The sequence below is a fragment of the Phalacrocorax carbo genome, chromosome 4, assembly GCF_963921805.1.
Source record: "Phalacrocorax carbo chromosome 4, bPhaCar2.1, whole genome shotgun sequence".
NCBI classification, from domain to species: domain Eukaryota; kingdom Metazoa; phylum Chordata; class Aves; order Suliformes; family Phalacrocoracidae; genus Phalacrocorax; species Phalacrocorax carbo.
The window spans coordinates 27454233-27471618 of NC_087516.1; the positions used below are offsets into that span (position 1 = coordinate 27454233).

Sequence of the window (17386 nt, forward strand, 5' to 3'; positions counted from 1 at the left end):
ACTACCAAGCTTCTCAGAAATGCTATGCATCATTTTATTGTTAAAAACCCTGATGCTTTCAGTTTTATTTTGTACAGAATTTAAGTTAAAATTTTCAAGCTATATAAATTCTGAAAACTAGAGTTTTACTGTAAAATTGTAAAGAAATCCTTTAAGTTATAATAGTAACTTCCTGAAATCTTAGCATTTACTTGCTTCCAAAGAAAGCAAGCAAGTTACATTTCAGTTAAGTTATAGTGTATTAAGGAACTAGAAAAAATCTTGGTCAGAACTCTAGATGCAAACCAAGAAGAGATGAAATTTGGTAGCAGCCCTGGGTTCTAAAATTCTTGTTGAATCTATTAAAAAAAATGGCTGGGAAAAGAAACCTTTTAATGTGGCTAAAACCAATGTCCTCTGTAGTAGAAACACCACTATTTAGTGGAATACCAGATATACTACTTTAAGAGACAGAACATCTTTAACATCTAAGCAGAAACATGGATTTTCTACCGGTTACATGATAGTATTTGAATGTTCACATTAAGAACACCTATGGCTCAAAAATAATTAGCAGATCTAGTATGGGGTGGTCGTGTGGGGGACGCAGCAAGGATAAATAGAGCCCTCAGCTCAAACTGTAAGAGGGGAAGAAAGTCATCCACTTACTCTAACTTCTGAACCTTGGACCCTAGAAAATTACACTAAGATAAATTAACCATACATGGAAAAACGACTGTGGAGCTTACTACAGTATTAATAGTGACAGTGACAAGAAACACACAGTTTCTTGTTCACAGTGGGAAATTTATTCATGGATAAGCACGTTTCATTTGATTATGATGGACAACAAAGGCAGCTGCACCTGCAAAAGAAGTTTTTAGGTCATGTTTTACATGATACTAATTTAAGAGCAGATTCAGCCACTTCTGTCCTAGGTGGTAGGTCCTACTCTAACATCTCAGATTACTAATCCAGCACCCCTATACAGAGGGACAGGAGATAGGTGTCCCTGAGAAGTAATTTAGACTACCTAAGTGATGGAGAAGCGAAAATTCGGACCATTTTACAGTTCAATTGCTACATAATTTCCATTGAAAATGAAAGACTTAGGTTCATAGCTCAGCTAAAATGAGATAGGCCTCAATGCAGATCCCTGTATTTGTAAGTTTTCAAACCACATAATGCAAAAAAGTGGGCATGAGCGCAATCACTTTCTGCTCTCAGTGTTTTAAACTGAACTTGGTGCAGTTTGCATACATTAAGTATGCCATGGCATACTGAACAACAGCACCTCAACCCTACAGCTCAGAAGCAGGGTAAATATATACAGAAAGCCTGCTCACATTGGGGTTATGCATGATACGGGTCTCAGTATGACCACAGGCATTCATGTGATGTGTCAGGCAAAGGAAATTGTGGAGGAATGGCCTTGTTTAAGGATCTGTAACTGAACTTTAAATGTGAACTCCATGCATATGTTTCTTCTGTGTCGGGACTTTCACTCTTTTGCATGAATTTTCCCTGACAGGAAACATGAATGACCTATGCAGATCTTAAAAAATAATTATTTTTTTAAAATTGTAAACCTTTTTTCATTTAATATAAAACAGTTATTTTACGTTATTACTAGCTAGCAGAAGAAAAAGTAGGAGTAGAAAAATTTTGTCCCTCCGATGTTGAAGGGAGATTTGCATAACTTCACAAAATAAGTAGTTTAACAAAAAGGCATATGCAGTAATGGTAATTACAAAACCAAAACCAATCCACACAGGAGTTCTCAATCGCTAGATCAATCTAACCATCATAATAAGGTAATGACAGTCCCTTCAAAATAAGTATGAGGCTCTGCATAGCCTTATCCTATGTGACTTCGAGGCCTGGTACAGGCTTAATAATGTGCATTAGCAGTCTATTAGAAATTCAAAGTTTTCATTTGCAATTTAGAATGATACTTCAGAATATAACCTCTAAATTTAGTTACTAGGACTAGTCCCACGCAAAAGATGAAGCCCATGTTTAAATATCTACTGCATCAAGACACTGAGTAGAAAAAGTTATTACAGACCAGTTCTAGTTTCTTATGAATAGGAGTTTAAATGTTGATAAACACTAATCACTCTGCAGGAGTATTATTATAGACCTTCTCCATTTTCTGAACCAAGAAACAATGTCACTTATTTCATATCACCCCATGAATGTCTAGGAAAAAGGCTGCATTTTAGACTAAATGGAATCTATTACATTACTTGTTTGATTAGTACTTAGCAGACATTTAAAAATATGCCTCTATTAAGTAAAGGTAGGTATTTTTAGTTATTGTCAGCTAGTAGAAGGAAACTTGCTTAAAGCAACTTCCAGACATGCCTTTCACAGTATTTTCTAAACTCCAAGACAGAGGAGGTGTGGCCACAAAAGCTTCACAGACGTTTTCCTGATGTAGCATTTCTGCATATTAAGCAGCAGCTTACAAATACTCATTGAGCTCTCTGCTCCCACGCCTGATCCGTACAAAAAACTGAAAAGAGAGATTCAAGACTGGCAGTTGTCCTTTCTAGAGACATTCAATGATGAATTTCTGCCCATTCACTCACAGTATTGACATGAGCTATTAACATCTGTGAAAGTTTTCTGAGCTGACAAACGCTGGGTAGGCAGGAATTCAAGTAGAAGTCATCTTGTCTTCCAGAGAAGGTGTGTATGGTAAAATGCTCGTATGCATTATATATAAAGGGTCATAACACATGTAAAAATGATCTCTTTGCCCTTCCATCCACTCAGGAGGCAGAGAGTACCTCTTCTAGTCTTTTGTATTTTTAGACAATGATCTCAGTACCTTGCATTTAACTTTCTTTCACAAAGAATACAAACGGTGGGATATCTATATCTGATTGAAGTTATAAATTTACAATGTGCTTGCAGGTGACAATGACAGAAAATAAGGAAAAAAATCAGGTAGTATGTTCTAAAGGCCAACTTTGTATGTCTTCTATAAACACAAGGTATACATGAATACCGTTTTTTCAAATACTTCAAGAGCTACTGCTAATCAGTACTTCTAGAAGTCTAATCATTTAATCAGATATTCAGCTTTTGAAATGCAAGATCTAAAGTCTGCCATCACTTCTAAGGCAAAAAAGGATCTTTAATGGATTTGCTTGTTCTATGGCTTTCTACTTTATGTTTTTCTAAACAGGCCGCAAACTTGCTACTACTTAGGTAGAAATCTATTTACATTAATAACAGAATAAAGAAGAAAAAAGGAAAATTTAGAAAATGTAAAAAATATGTGAAGAAAAAAATGCATACTTTTTGGCTACAACACTTGCACATAAAAAGATGTTTGAAGTATCTTCAAATATTGCAACAGTGTAAGACCACATACACAAATATAAAAATTGGAAATATTAACCTATTGTTTACCTCAGGTCTAACAGAAATAAAGCATTTTCTTTCAGCCAACACTGGACACATACTGCACAAGTTTCAGACATTAATTTGAAATATATTTAAAAAAGCTAAGAAAGTTTTAAGAATAACTGTTAATTCCATTAACGCAAAAATACAGAAGACTGAAATAAAAAACTTATTGTGCGATCAAGCTTTGCAACAAATTAAATTTAAAAAAAAGAAATCCTTTGGGTTTTTTAACCCAAAGTATTGTGAATATAAAGCTTGAATCAATTATAATCATAATTACTAGATATGTATTTGGTTATAAGAAAGCAAGCAGCTGTTGAAAGAAAAAAGAGGAACAGTAAATGAAGGGGGGGAGAGAAAAAAATTTAAAAATCCTTTAAAAAATACGTTCAAAATTTTAGGGTTGCCTTGTGCTTATGAAAACTGTAGCTACACATGCTGTCTTAACCATACCTACCAATAAATGTACATTTATTACAACACAGTCCTCTCATACTACTGTCTTTTTTCACAAGACTCCAGTCTCCCTAAAATCCCAGGTGAGAAAACTAGGTCAGCTGCTTTTGGGAAAAGTATCCCTGTTCGTGAACTAGAGCCTAAGCAGGCTTGGTTACCCCATCAACAAGTGAAAGAAATGCATCAGTGTAACTAAACATATGTGTAAAAACTTTTATTACTGTTCTGAGCAGCAACAGCCCTGCAGTTCAACAGTGACCTGAAAAAGGGCTTCAGATTGTGAACCGGAGAGTGACTGATACCAGCTCGAAGAGCTTAAGCACATATACCTCTTGGTAAATTTAAGGCTACTTGTAACTGTATACCTTAAATACTGTAATGATGTTACAGATTCAGAATTTTAATAAGCTAGCAGTATTATGGAACACAAACATTTGCTACTAATATTTAGTATGTGTTTTTAAGACAATCTTTTAAAGTAAAAAAATCACTCTAATGTTAATGAGTTTATTAAAAAGCAAGATTCAGTACTAGTAAGTGTTAATTGACAGTTTAAACGCTTCTTTAAAATCATATATTATAACCAAAAGCTCAAAATAATAAAGGTTTTACTTGCAGGAAGTAGCATTTACTGTATTGTAAAATTACCTCGATAATATAAAGGACTATATTCTTGTAGAAACAATACAATATGCATTTAGCTACTCTGTTATAATTCCAGGCTCCGTGAACCAACAACAAGTTCTTCAAATACTTGAACTGTAAAAAATGAAAAATGAACATACAATCAGAACATGTATACCCCAATATTAAATCTGGTAGTAAACTACTTTACTGTAGTTTTTTACAGTGTAATGACTTACCTGAGCAATTGAGTAGTCTGAAGAATTAGCAGCCTGTAGACCTTCATTCCCACTAATACCAACACCAACATGTGCTGTCTGTATCATACTAACATCATTTGCTCCATCACCAATTGCTAGAGTTACTACCTTAACTTGTTTTTTAACCATTTCTACAACTTCAGATTTTTGAAGTGGTGATACCCTAAGGGGTAACAGAAAGTAAAAGGTTTAATACAGGATTTTCAGATGAATGTACTCAAAACATACTTTATATTCTGTGAAAAGGTAACAAAACCAGGCCAACTAACATGCTGGTCAGTGACATGGCCTTGTTATTGCCCTTTTGGCTGTATGCTAAAAGCACCTTCCCAGTGAAATTCATAGAAAAGTTGGATTTGTTGAAGCAAGATGTTAATAGAACTGGAGAGACATAGGTCAAACAGCAATGGGCCTCTAAAACAGAGTAATGGAAGAAACCCCGAACACTGCCACTACCAGTATTAACTTACAACAAATGCAGATTTTGGCATATTTTGTTGTTATGCTTTTTGTTTTCCTCTCTGGTTAAATATGTATTTTATAAACAAACAACAAGATATTTAAGACACAGATGTCAAAGTGAACAGGAAATAACAAACAGAGTGGACTGCCACTACGTTAACATAGCCTATGCTCCTAAATTAGAGGAACCAACTTTAAACATTGACTCTTGATCCTCCACTTTGTTTAACTGCTGGTAATTTCTCCCTTGTTCTTTTCAGGACTGCTCCAATTATCTGTCGTTAAGAAAATGCCTGTCCACAGTTGAGGGGACAAATTATTCTAGGGATGCCTCTCAAAAGCTCTATATGCAACTATATTAGTTTTGGCTCCATCTACCATTGTGTGTGTCACACATGTACCTTTCATTTCATGTTGCGATAGTTTTACTCTGTATGCTGAAATTCAGTCCTTGTAGTGTTTGAGACCCATAACTGAAAATACTATACAGAATTTATGTGCTAAGACTGGTGGGTTTCACAGGGTGGGGAAGGGAAGGAGCAAACCCTAAGCAGTGAGGCAATCCACTCTTGCGCTTCCTGGCCCTGGAGTCAAGGACCAACCCTGCCCCTCCTGTCTCATGGTACAAACAGAAACAAGAAGAAATGCAAACAGCCCTGTGAGTCTGTCTCCCCAGCCACCGCTGTTCACTGCATCCTACAAAGAGAGCAATTCTGGTACAAAAGCATGACTCCTGCTGCGGAGCTGGGGATGTGCAGCTGGTGAAGAACTGTCCTTTCCTTATCTATCTTTCCAGCCTTCCAGACGAACTCACTCCAGATGCCCCATGCAAAAACTAGACATGGCTAGGAAGCAGAACTTGACACTGGATATATATTGACATTGAAAACTGGGGAAAAACGTGTATTTATAATTAATTTCCTGCAAGTCTTCTATATGTACACTCATGCCAATTACCCCTCTGGTACCATACGCTTCTGGAACTTTGCAATTTGGGTTGTGAAAGATTCTCCCTGCAGTGACAAAATTTCAGAGTTACAGATTATGTAGGGAAGACTTAAGTCTTCCTGGTCAAAAAACAAAATAGAAACACAGAAATATGTAAGAAATTAAGAATACAAATTTTGAGGAACAAATTTGCAAAGGAAAAGCACAGAAGAGCAATTACTTCCAGATAGTGTTTCTTCCTGAACATGCTCTGTATATTGCTGCTCACTGGGATACTGCCAAGTAACATAGCCTGTGTAGAGTTCATGAGTACAGTCCTCACCTGAACCAAGACTGCTGTATGGCACTCACAAGCTCAGTAACAAAAAGAAACATTACCACCAGACACCAAAAATTCAGCTGTATTATGGCATCTGTGCAGTCCTAAATTTCCTCACAAAAATTGCTGCAAGCTGAAGGTCCCAAAGGCACCATTCTCATAAGTATGTGAATACTGAAAGGCCTCAAGATACTTGAGAAAATTATACTGTTATATTATTAATAAGATTCCTGATGGGTAAATCCTTTCTAGCTTAAAGAATTATACCTCAAAGAATTCTATCAAATCTGGTAAGTGAATGTGGCAAAAAAATACTGTCCTATTTATATTGATTGATTTTTAAGATCACAAAAACAGGGCTAAAGAGGGCAACAATAAAAACAAGCCACCTACATAAGAAATAAAGTCTTTCCAATTATATAGCCTAGTCAAATTATTTTTCAGTACATGGCTTAATAAAATGTTCCTGTCTGCTCATTGATCTCTGCCATTACAGCCAAGGCTGAATGACTTGCCTGTCTTGACACTTGACAGACTGACATTACAGGTTAAAATGCATTGCTCTCTATTTGGACCAAACTTTTGATCCATAATTCAATTTGAGAGGCAGTTTTCTTCTCCAACTGGTTGTATATATTTCCTTATCACAATTCTTCCTGTCCCCCCTCCAAAAAAACAGAAACAGAACAAAACACCCATCTCTTTCCAAATAAGGAAGGGATATTAAGTTCTCCACATTCAACACTAAGTTTTTACAGTTAAGAACACTGAAGCACCAATTGTATTCTTTCTATTAAGCACAGAGATATGGCAATGCTTGGCCATCACTTTTTCTAGCTATCTGTAAACTCTACCATAGCTACCAAAACCACAGCCAACAAGCAATTAATTACATGATCTCTGAAGTTAATGGCCATGCCAACTACCTTCCATTCTGCCTGCGTAAGAATGCAATTTTTAAAAAAAAACCCCAAACAGAGAGATAGCATAACAAAATCCACTGTTCACATGACAGACAAGCTATAAACTTAAAAAAAGGAAAGCAAAGTTTTTCTTAGAATTGACAGCTGAGGTTGGTAACTGATTTCATGGTGTTCATTGAAATAGGAAATGCAGCAGAATGGTGAAAAAGTTCAGGAAAAACCCAAATCTCTGACGTCACACTGCTGATGCTATCCATTATCCATTTCCTTTATTAACAAATCCAAGTTACAAAGATTTGAGAAAAGATAACTAATAATGGCAAAAGTAGAAACAGTCTTTGAGAAATTTTGATGAATATGTCCTTTAGAAATGCAAATTTCACCAAACCAGCATTAATTTCCTATGAAAAGAAAGTCCTTTCTGACTAAAATAAAGCCTATTTAAGTTTTTAGCCATCTAAGGTTCACCATGATTACTCTGAAACATAGCTTAAAACCGTAGGAAAAAACCAAGGCTTTCTAGACATGCTTTTATGTCCTGAAACACACATTTATTCATATAACATCCATGAAGAATTAAGTTTTGTCTAAACCAGTAAAATATGGTAACAATCACAATTCTTACTAGCTAAAACTTTTACAACATTTCTGAAACTCAGACTACTTAAGAGCTGAAAGAGGATCCCAAACTATTCCTGATGGAGGAAGTCAACTTACCAACCATATAGAGAGAACTGTTTTAAAACACCAAATTTTAAACAGAAATATTTTAAAAAATTTGAGAGATCATGATCTGTCTTCTTGTGTGTATTTTATACCCAGATATGCAACTGCTGAAATTAAAGCATACTCTCTTCTATAAATGAACATTACATTTGAAGCATATTTGTTATATTATTTATCTCAGCTACAATCCCCCATGTCTTTTGTAGAATGAGATCTTATATATGCATCATAATGACACGTCACTATATGCCATACTTTTAACGGTATAAGTTTATGACTTCAGTCCGTATTACCAAGGTACTCTTTTTACCATGGAACACCCTGGCATTTGATTCAATTTCAGCATCACAAAACAAATATGAAGGAATAGTATAAGGTCCATAGCTCATGTGGAAAAGAAAAAAGAAAATATTTTCCATTTTTCTCTAGAAAATACCAATATTTTTCATTTTACCTACCCTATAAAGTTATAGGAAGAAAAAACCCCCATGTTTCAACAGCTAGATTAAACCTCAACATTAAATAGATTACTAAATTACTAGCATAGACAGACTAATAGTGGTTGCCTCTCTTTGCTAGACCATTGTGCTTAACACTGAGACAGTGTTGTGAAGGGAAACTGGGTACATGGTATCTACACTCATCTTTGCTCACGTACAATACTTTAACTACCACTGGCTAGCTCTTCTGGTTCTCTCCATTTGCCAGAGGACACCTTCTCACAGTTCACCTTTGGTTTCACCTGATGTTCCATCAGCTGAAAAAAACCCCTAATCATACTCTGTGCCAATTAAGAAAAATTTCTTAAGCTTTAAGTGCAATAAATCAGAGAAAAACCATTGCATAAAATGTAATTGTGTGAGTTTTCAAAAGCAAAAAATAAAGGAGTGAAAAAGAATGCAGACTTTGAATTGAAAGTAGCTATCTAATGTTTCATTCAGCAGCCAGTGTAACACATGCTATCAGACTTTTTCAAAGGTACAGCCTTGTGATGAACTTTGGAAGAAAGCTTCTGACCAACAGCCCTTCAGAGAAATTCTGTGGTCCAAATGTACAAAAAAGCATTTCTATGGTATTTTATTACATGTTTTGTTTGAACTCTGCTGATGAGTATTGTATTAAGACTTGCTACAGCCAGCTTTATGCAAGATTCCTGACCTGAGAACTTTTTTTTCATCTTTTTAACTTTCCAGGAATAGTGGCTTATTTCCCTTTCAGACAATGTTTTAGGGGCAGTTGGAAGATGGCACTTACTCTCATTGCCTGGTGCATGAAGTTCATGATTAAACCAACAAAAAATACCTTTTGTTCATTTTTTTCACTCTTAGCTGTATGTTTTTACTACAGAATAATTCATTTAACGTTCTTCTTGCACACATTACTCTGAAGCCAATACAGAGTTGGAATTCAGTTAATCAAAGTCTTTAAGCCAAACATCTGCTTGGAATTAATAACATACACAGATTTTTTAAATGAAATGTCTACTGAGTATTTGTCAGCTTCATCTGTGTTATGGCTGGTCTGAGGAAGAATCCATTGGTAATAAATGCTTCTGAACAAGTGAATACAGTCTGAAAACTTCAGAGAAAGTGATGTAATTTATACTTTTAAAACCAAGGAGTGCTTAAAATATTTACCACCTTTACATTGATAGAGAAAAGACCGACATTTTCATTTAGTTGAAACAACTTATATTTAAGTGATTTACCTTAATCAAAAATTACCATTTTAAAATTTTTTATTTTCAAGCTCACAAACAAGGAAATGAAGTTTTTGTGAAGATGGAGCACTAACAGAAATATTTTGATAGAATTTTGACTTTTGCAAAGCACATGATATTAAAAAAGCACATACTAAACCAGTGAGTTTTACAAGCAAATATTTTAGTTTTAAACCTGCAGCCAATTTTTAAACAACCACAAAAATCTATCAGAGCATGTACCTAGACATGTATTGAAACCAGCTGACCTAAGTGAGTTACAGAAACTTTCATTTTGCACTTTGTTGTTTCATCATAAAAATGCTACCACTAAAAGAAAGCTATAGGTACAGAATATCCTTCGATTGTTCTAGAGTTCAACGGAAACGGCAATATTGTCTCTTCAAATGGCATAAAATGTGTTTTCAAATCAAGGAAAGACAAGAAAAAGAATCATACTTTTGAAAGAGCAGTTCTACAGCATCTCCTGCTTGTTACTTTGTATACTGAGCAAAACTGGAAATGGTAGAACAGGCACAAAGCTCCAACTTGCCTGTCAGAAAGACTATTGCTATTAGAAAAATGTTTATACATAGTATAAACTGTGTATCAGTGTATGATCTGAGTTTAAAAGACAGTAAGACCTTAGTTTGAAATTCAGTGTTTCATGCTGAAGCATGGCTACAAAGCTAAATCATAAAAATATAATAAAAAAATAACATTGGTGGCATATCACTTGACAGAAAGGATGGAAAGACTACAGGTGTTTATTTGAATACTGTAACCTTGGAGCTCTGCCTTGGAGTGGAAGGAGAACAAGTTGAGAGCTTGTGGGTAAAAATTAAGGGACAGCCAAATATGGGTGACACTGTTGTGGGTGTTTGCTACAGGCCACCTGATCAAGAAGAGGAAGTTGATGAAACCTACAGACAGCTGGAAGTAGCCTCACAGTCGCAGGCCCTGGTCCTCATGGGGGACTTCAACAACCCTGATATTTGCTGGGAAAGCAACATGGTGGGCCATGCACGATTCGGAAGGTTCCTACTGAGCATCAGGGACAACTTTTTGATGCAAGTGGTGGAGGAGCCAATGAGGTGACATGTGCTGCTCAACCTTATCCTAACAAACAAGGAAGGGCTGGTTGAGGATGTGAGAGTTGGGGGTAGCCTTGCCTGCAGTGAACATGAGATGGTTGAGTTCAGGATACTGCGAGGTAGAAGCAGGGCTATGAGTCAGGTTACAACCTTGGACTTCAGGAGGGCCAACTTTGCCCTCTTCAAAGACCTGCTAGGAGGAATCCCATGGGCTAGGGATCTGGAAGGCAGGGGGTCCAAGAGAGCTGCACAGTATTTAAGGACCACTTCCTCCGAGCTCAAGATCGGTGCATCCCCAGGAGAATGAAGTCAGGCAGAGGAGCCAGGAGACCCGCATGGATGAGAAAAGAGCTTCTAGAGAAACTCAAATGGAAGAGGGAGGTTCACAGTATGTGGAAAAAGGGACTGGCCACTTGGGAGGAATATAGGAACGTTGTCAGAGCATGCAGAGATGCGACGAGGAAGGCCAAGGCCCACTTGGCATTAAATCTGGCAAGGGATGTCAAAGATAACAAGAAGGGCTTCTTTAAATACATCAGCAGTAAAAGGAAGACTGGGGATACAGCGGGCCCACTGCTGAACAAGGAAGGGGCCCTGGTGACGCAGGATGCAGAGAAGGCAGAGTTACTGAATGCTGCCTTTGCCTCGGTCTTTACTGCTCAGGCTGGCCCTGAGGCATCTCAGCCCCCAGAAGAGAGGAAAAATCTGGAGAAAGGAAGACTTACCATTGGTTGGGAAGTATTAGGTCAGAGATCACCTAGGCAAACTGGATCCTCACAAATCCATGGGCCTCAATGGGATGTACCCACAAGTGCTGAGGGAGCTGGTGGATGTTCTTGCTCAGCCACTCTCCATCATCTCTGAAAGCTCGTGGAGGACATGAGAGGTGCCTGAGGATTGGAGGAAAGCCAATGTCACTCCAGTCTTCAAAAAGGGCAAGAAGGAGGACCTGGGGAACTATAGGCCAGTCAGCCTCACCTCCGTCCCCGGGAAGGTGATGGAGCAGATGGAGCAGAGATGACCTGGAGGTCATCTCCAGGCTTGTAGAGGACAAGAAGGTTATCAGAAACAGTCAACATGGATTCACCAAGGGAAGATCATAATTGATCAACCTGACAGCCTTCTATGATGGTGTGACTGGCTGGGTCAACAAAGGGAGAGCAGTGGATGTTGTCCGTCTTGACTTCAGTAAGGCATTTGACACTGTCTCCCACAGCATCCTCACAGGCAAGCTAAGGAAGTGTGGGTTGGATGAGTGGACAGTGAGGTGGACAGACAACTGGCTCAACAACAGAACTCAGAGGGTTGTGATCAATGGGGCAGAGTCTGGATGGGGGCCTGTCACTAGTGGTGTTCCTCAGGGGTCTGTGCTCGGGGTCCAGTCCTGTTCAACATATCCATCAATGACCTGGATGATGGGATAGAGTGTAACCTCAGCAAGTTTGCTGACGATACCAAGCTGGGAGGAGTGGCTGATGCACCAGAAGGCTGTGCTACCATCCAGTGAGACCTGGACAGGCTGGAGAGCTGGGCCGAGGGGAACCTATAGAAATTCAACAAGAGCAAGTGCAAGGTCCTGCACCTGGGGAGGAACAACCCCATGCACCTGTACAGGCTGGGGGCTGACCTGCCAGAAAGCAGCTCCCCTGAGAAGGACTTGGGAGTGCTGGTGGGCAGCAAGTTGACCTCATGCCAACAATGTGCCCTTGTGGCTAAGAAGGCCAACGGTATCCTGGTCTGCATTAAAAGGAGTGTGGCCAGCAGGTTGAGGGTGGTTATCCTCCCCCTCTACTCTGCCTTAGTGAGACCACATCTGGAGTACTGTGTCCAGTTTTGGGCCCCCCAGTTTAAGAAGGACACAGAACTCCTTGAGCAAGTCCAGCGCAGAGCTACCAAGATGATCAGGGGACTGGAGCATCTCCCTTATGAGGAAAGGCTGAGAGACCTGGGTTTGTTCAGCCTGGACAAGAGAAGACTGAGGGGGGATCTCGTCAATACCTATAAATATCTAAAGGGTGGGTGTCAGGATGATGGGACTGGGCTCCTTTCAGTGGTGCCCAATGACAGGCCAAGGGGCAATGGGCACAAGCTGGAACACAGGAAGTTCCACCTCAATATGAGAAAAAACTTCTTTCCTGTGAGGGTGACCGAGCAGTGGCACAGGCTGCCCAGGGAGGGTGTGGAGTCTCCTTCCCTGGAGACATTCAAAACCTGCCTGGATGCGTTCCTGTGCCCCCTGCTCTGGGTGTGCCTGCTCAAGCAGGGGGGTTGGACAAGATGATCTCCAGAGGTCCCTTCCAACCCTGACCATTCCGTGATTCTGTTATTTGCTTTCTCCTGTCCTTTTGCAAGGTAGACAAATAGTTCCATTTTGAACACTGAGTTTTCAGATGAATCTGCTTGATTGTAATGGAGTGTTATTAAACTCTCTACCTAAACATGAGAACCTTCCTTTTAATTATTTTATTAATCAAAAGTTGACAACCTATTAAGGTGTATTTACAACAGTTCTCACATTTATATAAAGCATGGCTCTACCTTTAGGTAGATAATAGGACAGGCAATAATGAGATACTAGGCAGAAAGCTTATACACTTACTGAAAGGAGATTTGGATTTGTTAAGAAGTGATGCTGAATTCTAAGAATTATTTTGTTCTTGTACAAAATCCAGGCTGATCTCCTTTTTCATAGACTCTTTTTCTGAAGTAAATATTATCAGACATAGCATCCTATTTAAATATGGATTTCAACTTAACTTGAATGCACAGACAATCCTGAAAATTTCAGTACCACATTAATTGGGAGAACCTGAATTTGTGACATTTGTATATTGAGAAACAGCAAGCTACAGGGACTCCTGACCTTGAATATCTTGTTTCTGAGTTAATTTTTCCTGTTTTAATATAGGAAACAGCTTTTCCCATGCTACTGCAAGGGTCAAAATAGTGAAAAATACTCTGAGAACATTAACTGGCTATTCTTGTAATAGTGACCTCAGACACTGATGAAAATAACAGTGATTTCCACAGTTCTGGAATGTTTGAATGCATTTTTAATACAGATATCCTACCTGTGTTGCCAATGGTCTTGTAAAGAAAAGTCCTTGCTTCTGCTTTTGGACAGATTAATCACTTGGCCTAAACCAAGTTCTTTAAACATTGACAGGAGCACTTCTTGTTTATCTAGTTACCAAGCACCCAACTTCCCTCTTTGTTCAATGATTCAAATGCGGAAAAGGTGATGTACTGCTCAGGAGATTTTTGCAGTTTTTGTGTTTAATGCCATAAAAATGTGAGAAGGCCCCAAAACACATAAGCTATCACTTACACAGTCCTATGCATTCCTTCCTTAATATAAATCTGGAAATATTAAAAGACATACCAAGCCATTTTCATATTGTGCATATTTAAAGAAGGCAGATATTTAATTTTCTTTGATCTGGAAAAAAGTTCACTTGTTAGAGTAAGCTTACAGCTCTTATAGCTGATGTGTACAGGAAAGGATGAACGTCTGATTGCATAAAAGAACCCCAAAACAATCAGGAATAATAATAACAAAAAAAAACCCAAAACGAGTTTCCACCAGCTTCAGGAAATAAAAATCACCCAGAGTAGTACCTTTAATATTTTTGTGTTCTTCTTACACAGTGTAATCCATGGCTTACAGAAAAGCAGGGATATAAAATCTTGTCTGTGGAGAAAGCGCTACAAAAGAATCCAGATGTGCTAAAACCTGCAGTTAACTGTAGTATCAATTTAAGGTTAAAATCAGTGTCTCAATCTTGCTAAGACTACCCTTGAAGGATAACAAATTATTTTTCTGGGTATATGCAATCTGAATGACTTTGTTTGACAGGTACACTCTGTTGCAGACTGCTCTACAGAAATATTTTGTTTGAATGACTGTATTTTATAACTTCAGCTACTGAAGGCTTTTTTTTTTTTATATTTCATGGTTGGGCAACATGGATATCTGTATCTTCTCTGAAATAAAAGGAGCTTCTTAATCTTTATATACCAATAAAAATACTGTAGAGAAAGAATAATGTAAACCTTACCTGCAACAAATAACAGCTTTACATGACAAAGCCAAATCCAGGAAATACTGTCTCACACCAAATGTCAAAGCATACTTCAGAGATTTACCATCAATGATGAGAGCAAAATCATTTTCCTTCCTTAAAGCATCACCAAGAGTACTGCAATGATGGCTAAGCGTCTCCCTTGTTCCCTGTTGCACAAAAATATTGTGTCCATTATTTTTAATTCCTACTACTCTTAAGTCCAAGTTTTTTTTCAGTGTGATCAGAAACACTGGCATTTCGTTTTTTGAGGAAATTACCTTTTGATTATGCTATCAAATAGACAGTATAAAATGAAAAAAGTATTTGTAACAGCTGTACTATTAGAAACCACAGTAGAAATGGTATATAGGATTGCTCTTGCACTCTGCCAAAAAACCATATGTATATAAGTTATGGTGGAAGTATTAATGCTCTTTGAATGGCAACAATACTTGCATAAATGTTTGCTAAAAAGATATTTCTAAGTAAGTTTTCTACACACCTATGGAAAAGAAAATTCACATACATATAGATACCAGAAGAAACAATTTCTGTTCACTGTTATATAAAATGGTCCTAAATGTGTAGAAAAACGTAAAAGAAACAGAGATAATTCATAAGTACATGCATTATAACTGATAATTCTAGCTATCGTATTAAATACAATTATTCTGGGCTGCATTAAAAGGAGTGTAGCCAGCAGATCAAGAGAGGTTATCCTCCCCCTCTACTCTGGTCTAGCGAGACCACATCTGGAGTACTGCGTCCAGTTTTGGGCCCCCCAGTTTAAGAAGGACACAGAACTCCTTGAGCAAGTCCAGCGCAGAGCTACCAAGATGATCAGGGGACTGGAGCATCTCCCTTATGAGGAAAGGCTGAGAGACCTGGGTTTGTTCAGCCTGGACAAGAGAAGGCTGAGGGGGGATCTCGTCAATACCTATAAATATCTAAAGGGTGGGTGTCAGGATGATGGGACTGGGCTCCTTTCAGTGGTGCCCAACGACAGGCCAAGGGGCAATGGGCACAAGCTGGAACACAGGAAGTTCCACCTCAATATTAGAAAAAACTTCTTTCCTGTGAGGGTGCCAGAGCAGTGGCACAGGCTGCCCAGGGAGGGTGTGGAGTCTCCTTCCCTGGAGACATTCAAAACCTGCCTGGACGCGTTCCTGTGCCCCCTGCTCTGGGTGTGCCTGCTCAAGCAGGGGGGTTGGACAAGATGATCTCCAGAGGTCCCTTCCAAACCCTGCCATTCTGTGATTCTGTGAAATTATATTTTAAGGTAAGGCCACAGCAACTGCATGTTATATAAGGGGTCATAGTTTGTATTTTTCAGTTGCTGAGGACAGTTTGAATCACACCTACTCAAGGCACTATTCTGTGATCCAGTACTGAGAACTTCAGATTATATTTAGTAGACAATATATTCATCTGTATTTATGCAGCAGGACTTCATAGCCTGCTTTGGAGAGGTCACTAATATCTAAATAGTTACAGTACAGCTCTACCATAGAGTGTCATGAAGAAGAAAAAAATTGCTTGTTGGATTTCTTTCTTTTTTAATTCTCTTCATAGAGCTACAACATACTCTTCTATTGTTTCCTGCTTCTCAGCCCAGAAGTAAGCAGCATTTCAGAAGACAAAGGAAAAGGAAAGCAAACCTTTTGCTTATAAAATATTGAATTTGGAAACCAGTAACATCCTATGACAACAATGTTCCTACATTTTTCTACAAGTTTAACAACCAAATAATTGTGCCACTTCAGTGATGTTTGTCATCAGTGTATGTCAGGCATACATAAATAGAATTTGGTGTAACCACCTAAAAATAAAACACCGAGAAGTAATAAAAAATCTCAAAAGCCTCTGAAATGAAATTAAAGATATTGCTTTGCCTTTCCCACCCAACTTACTCCTCCCAGCTCCACATACTGTTGTCCATGGTTTTTGCCTACTCTGCTTCCACTGGCCTTCTAGAGACTCACTGGTTTATCTAAAAGGAGATTAGGCTGCTGGGGAATTCTGCACTTCAGGTTTCCTGGCTCTCCTCCCATAGAAGCTGCAAGGGAAATGACGTTCCCCTTTTAAAATTACATGTTAGAAAGTCTTTAAAATGACAACAACTTCTGTAACTATTTTCCAGAGTCTTTTCTGATTAAGAAATATTGCAACATAAATAAAGTATAAATTTTTCTCATCTCCGTGGACTATTTAGTTTCTGACAAAATGTAAGCAATACAAGAGCCTGAAACTTCATATTCCTCACATCTATTATTTCTTCTCATACATGCAGTATAAACTCTTCTGTTTAAATTGACCTTTATTTTTTATCACAAACAGACGTGACATCAGGTAGCTCCAGGCATGCTACATATTAAAACAAACAAAATAACCCCCAAGACAATACAAAACACT

At 38.2% G+C, this 17386-nt stretch overlaps 1 protein-coding gene across 4 annotated transcripts in view; it reads right to left on the bottom strand.

Annotated features, from left to right (window-relative positions):
• ATP8A1 (ATPase phospholipid transporting 8A1) overlaps positions 1 to 17386 on the bottom strand; it is a 125469-nt gene that overhangs the window by 36875 nt on the left and 71208 nt on the right. For all 4 annotated transcript variants that reach the window (XM_064449359.1, XM_064449360.1, XM_064449358.1 and 1 more), the window contains 3 exons: positions 14969 to 15141; positions 4719 to 4902; positions 4504 to 4614 (listed from right to left, as the gene is read on the bottom strand). In XM_064449359.1, the coding sequence (XP_064305429.1) occupies positions 4504 to 4614; positions 4719 to 4902; positions 14969 to 15141 (468 nt within the window). The remainder of the gene's footprint in view (positions 1 to 4503; positions 4615 to 4718; positions 4903 to 14968; positions 15142 to 17386) is intronic.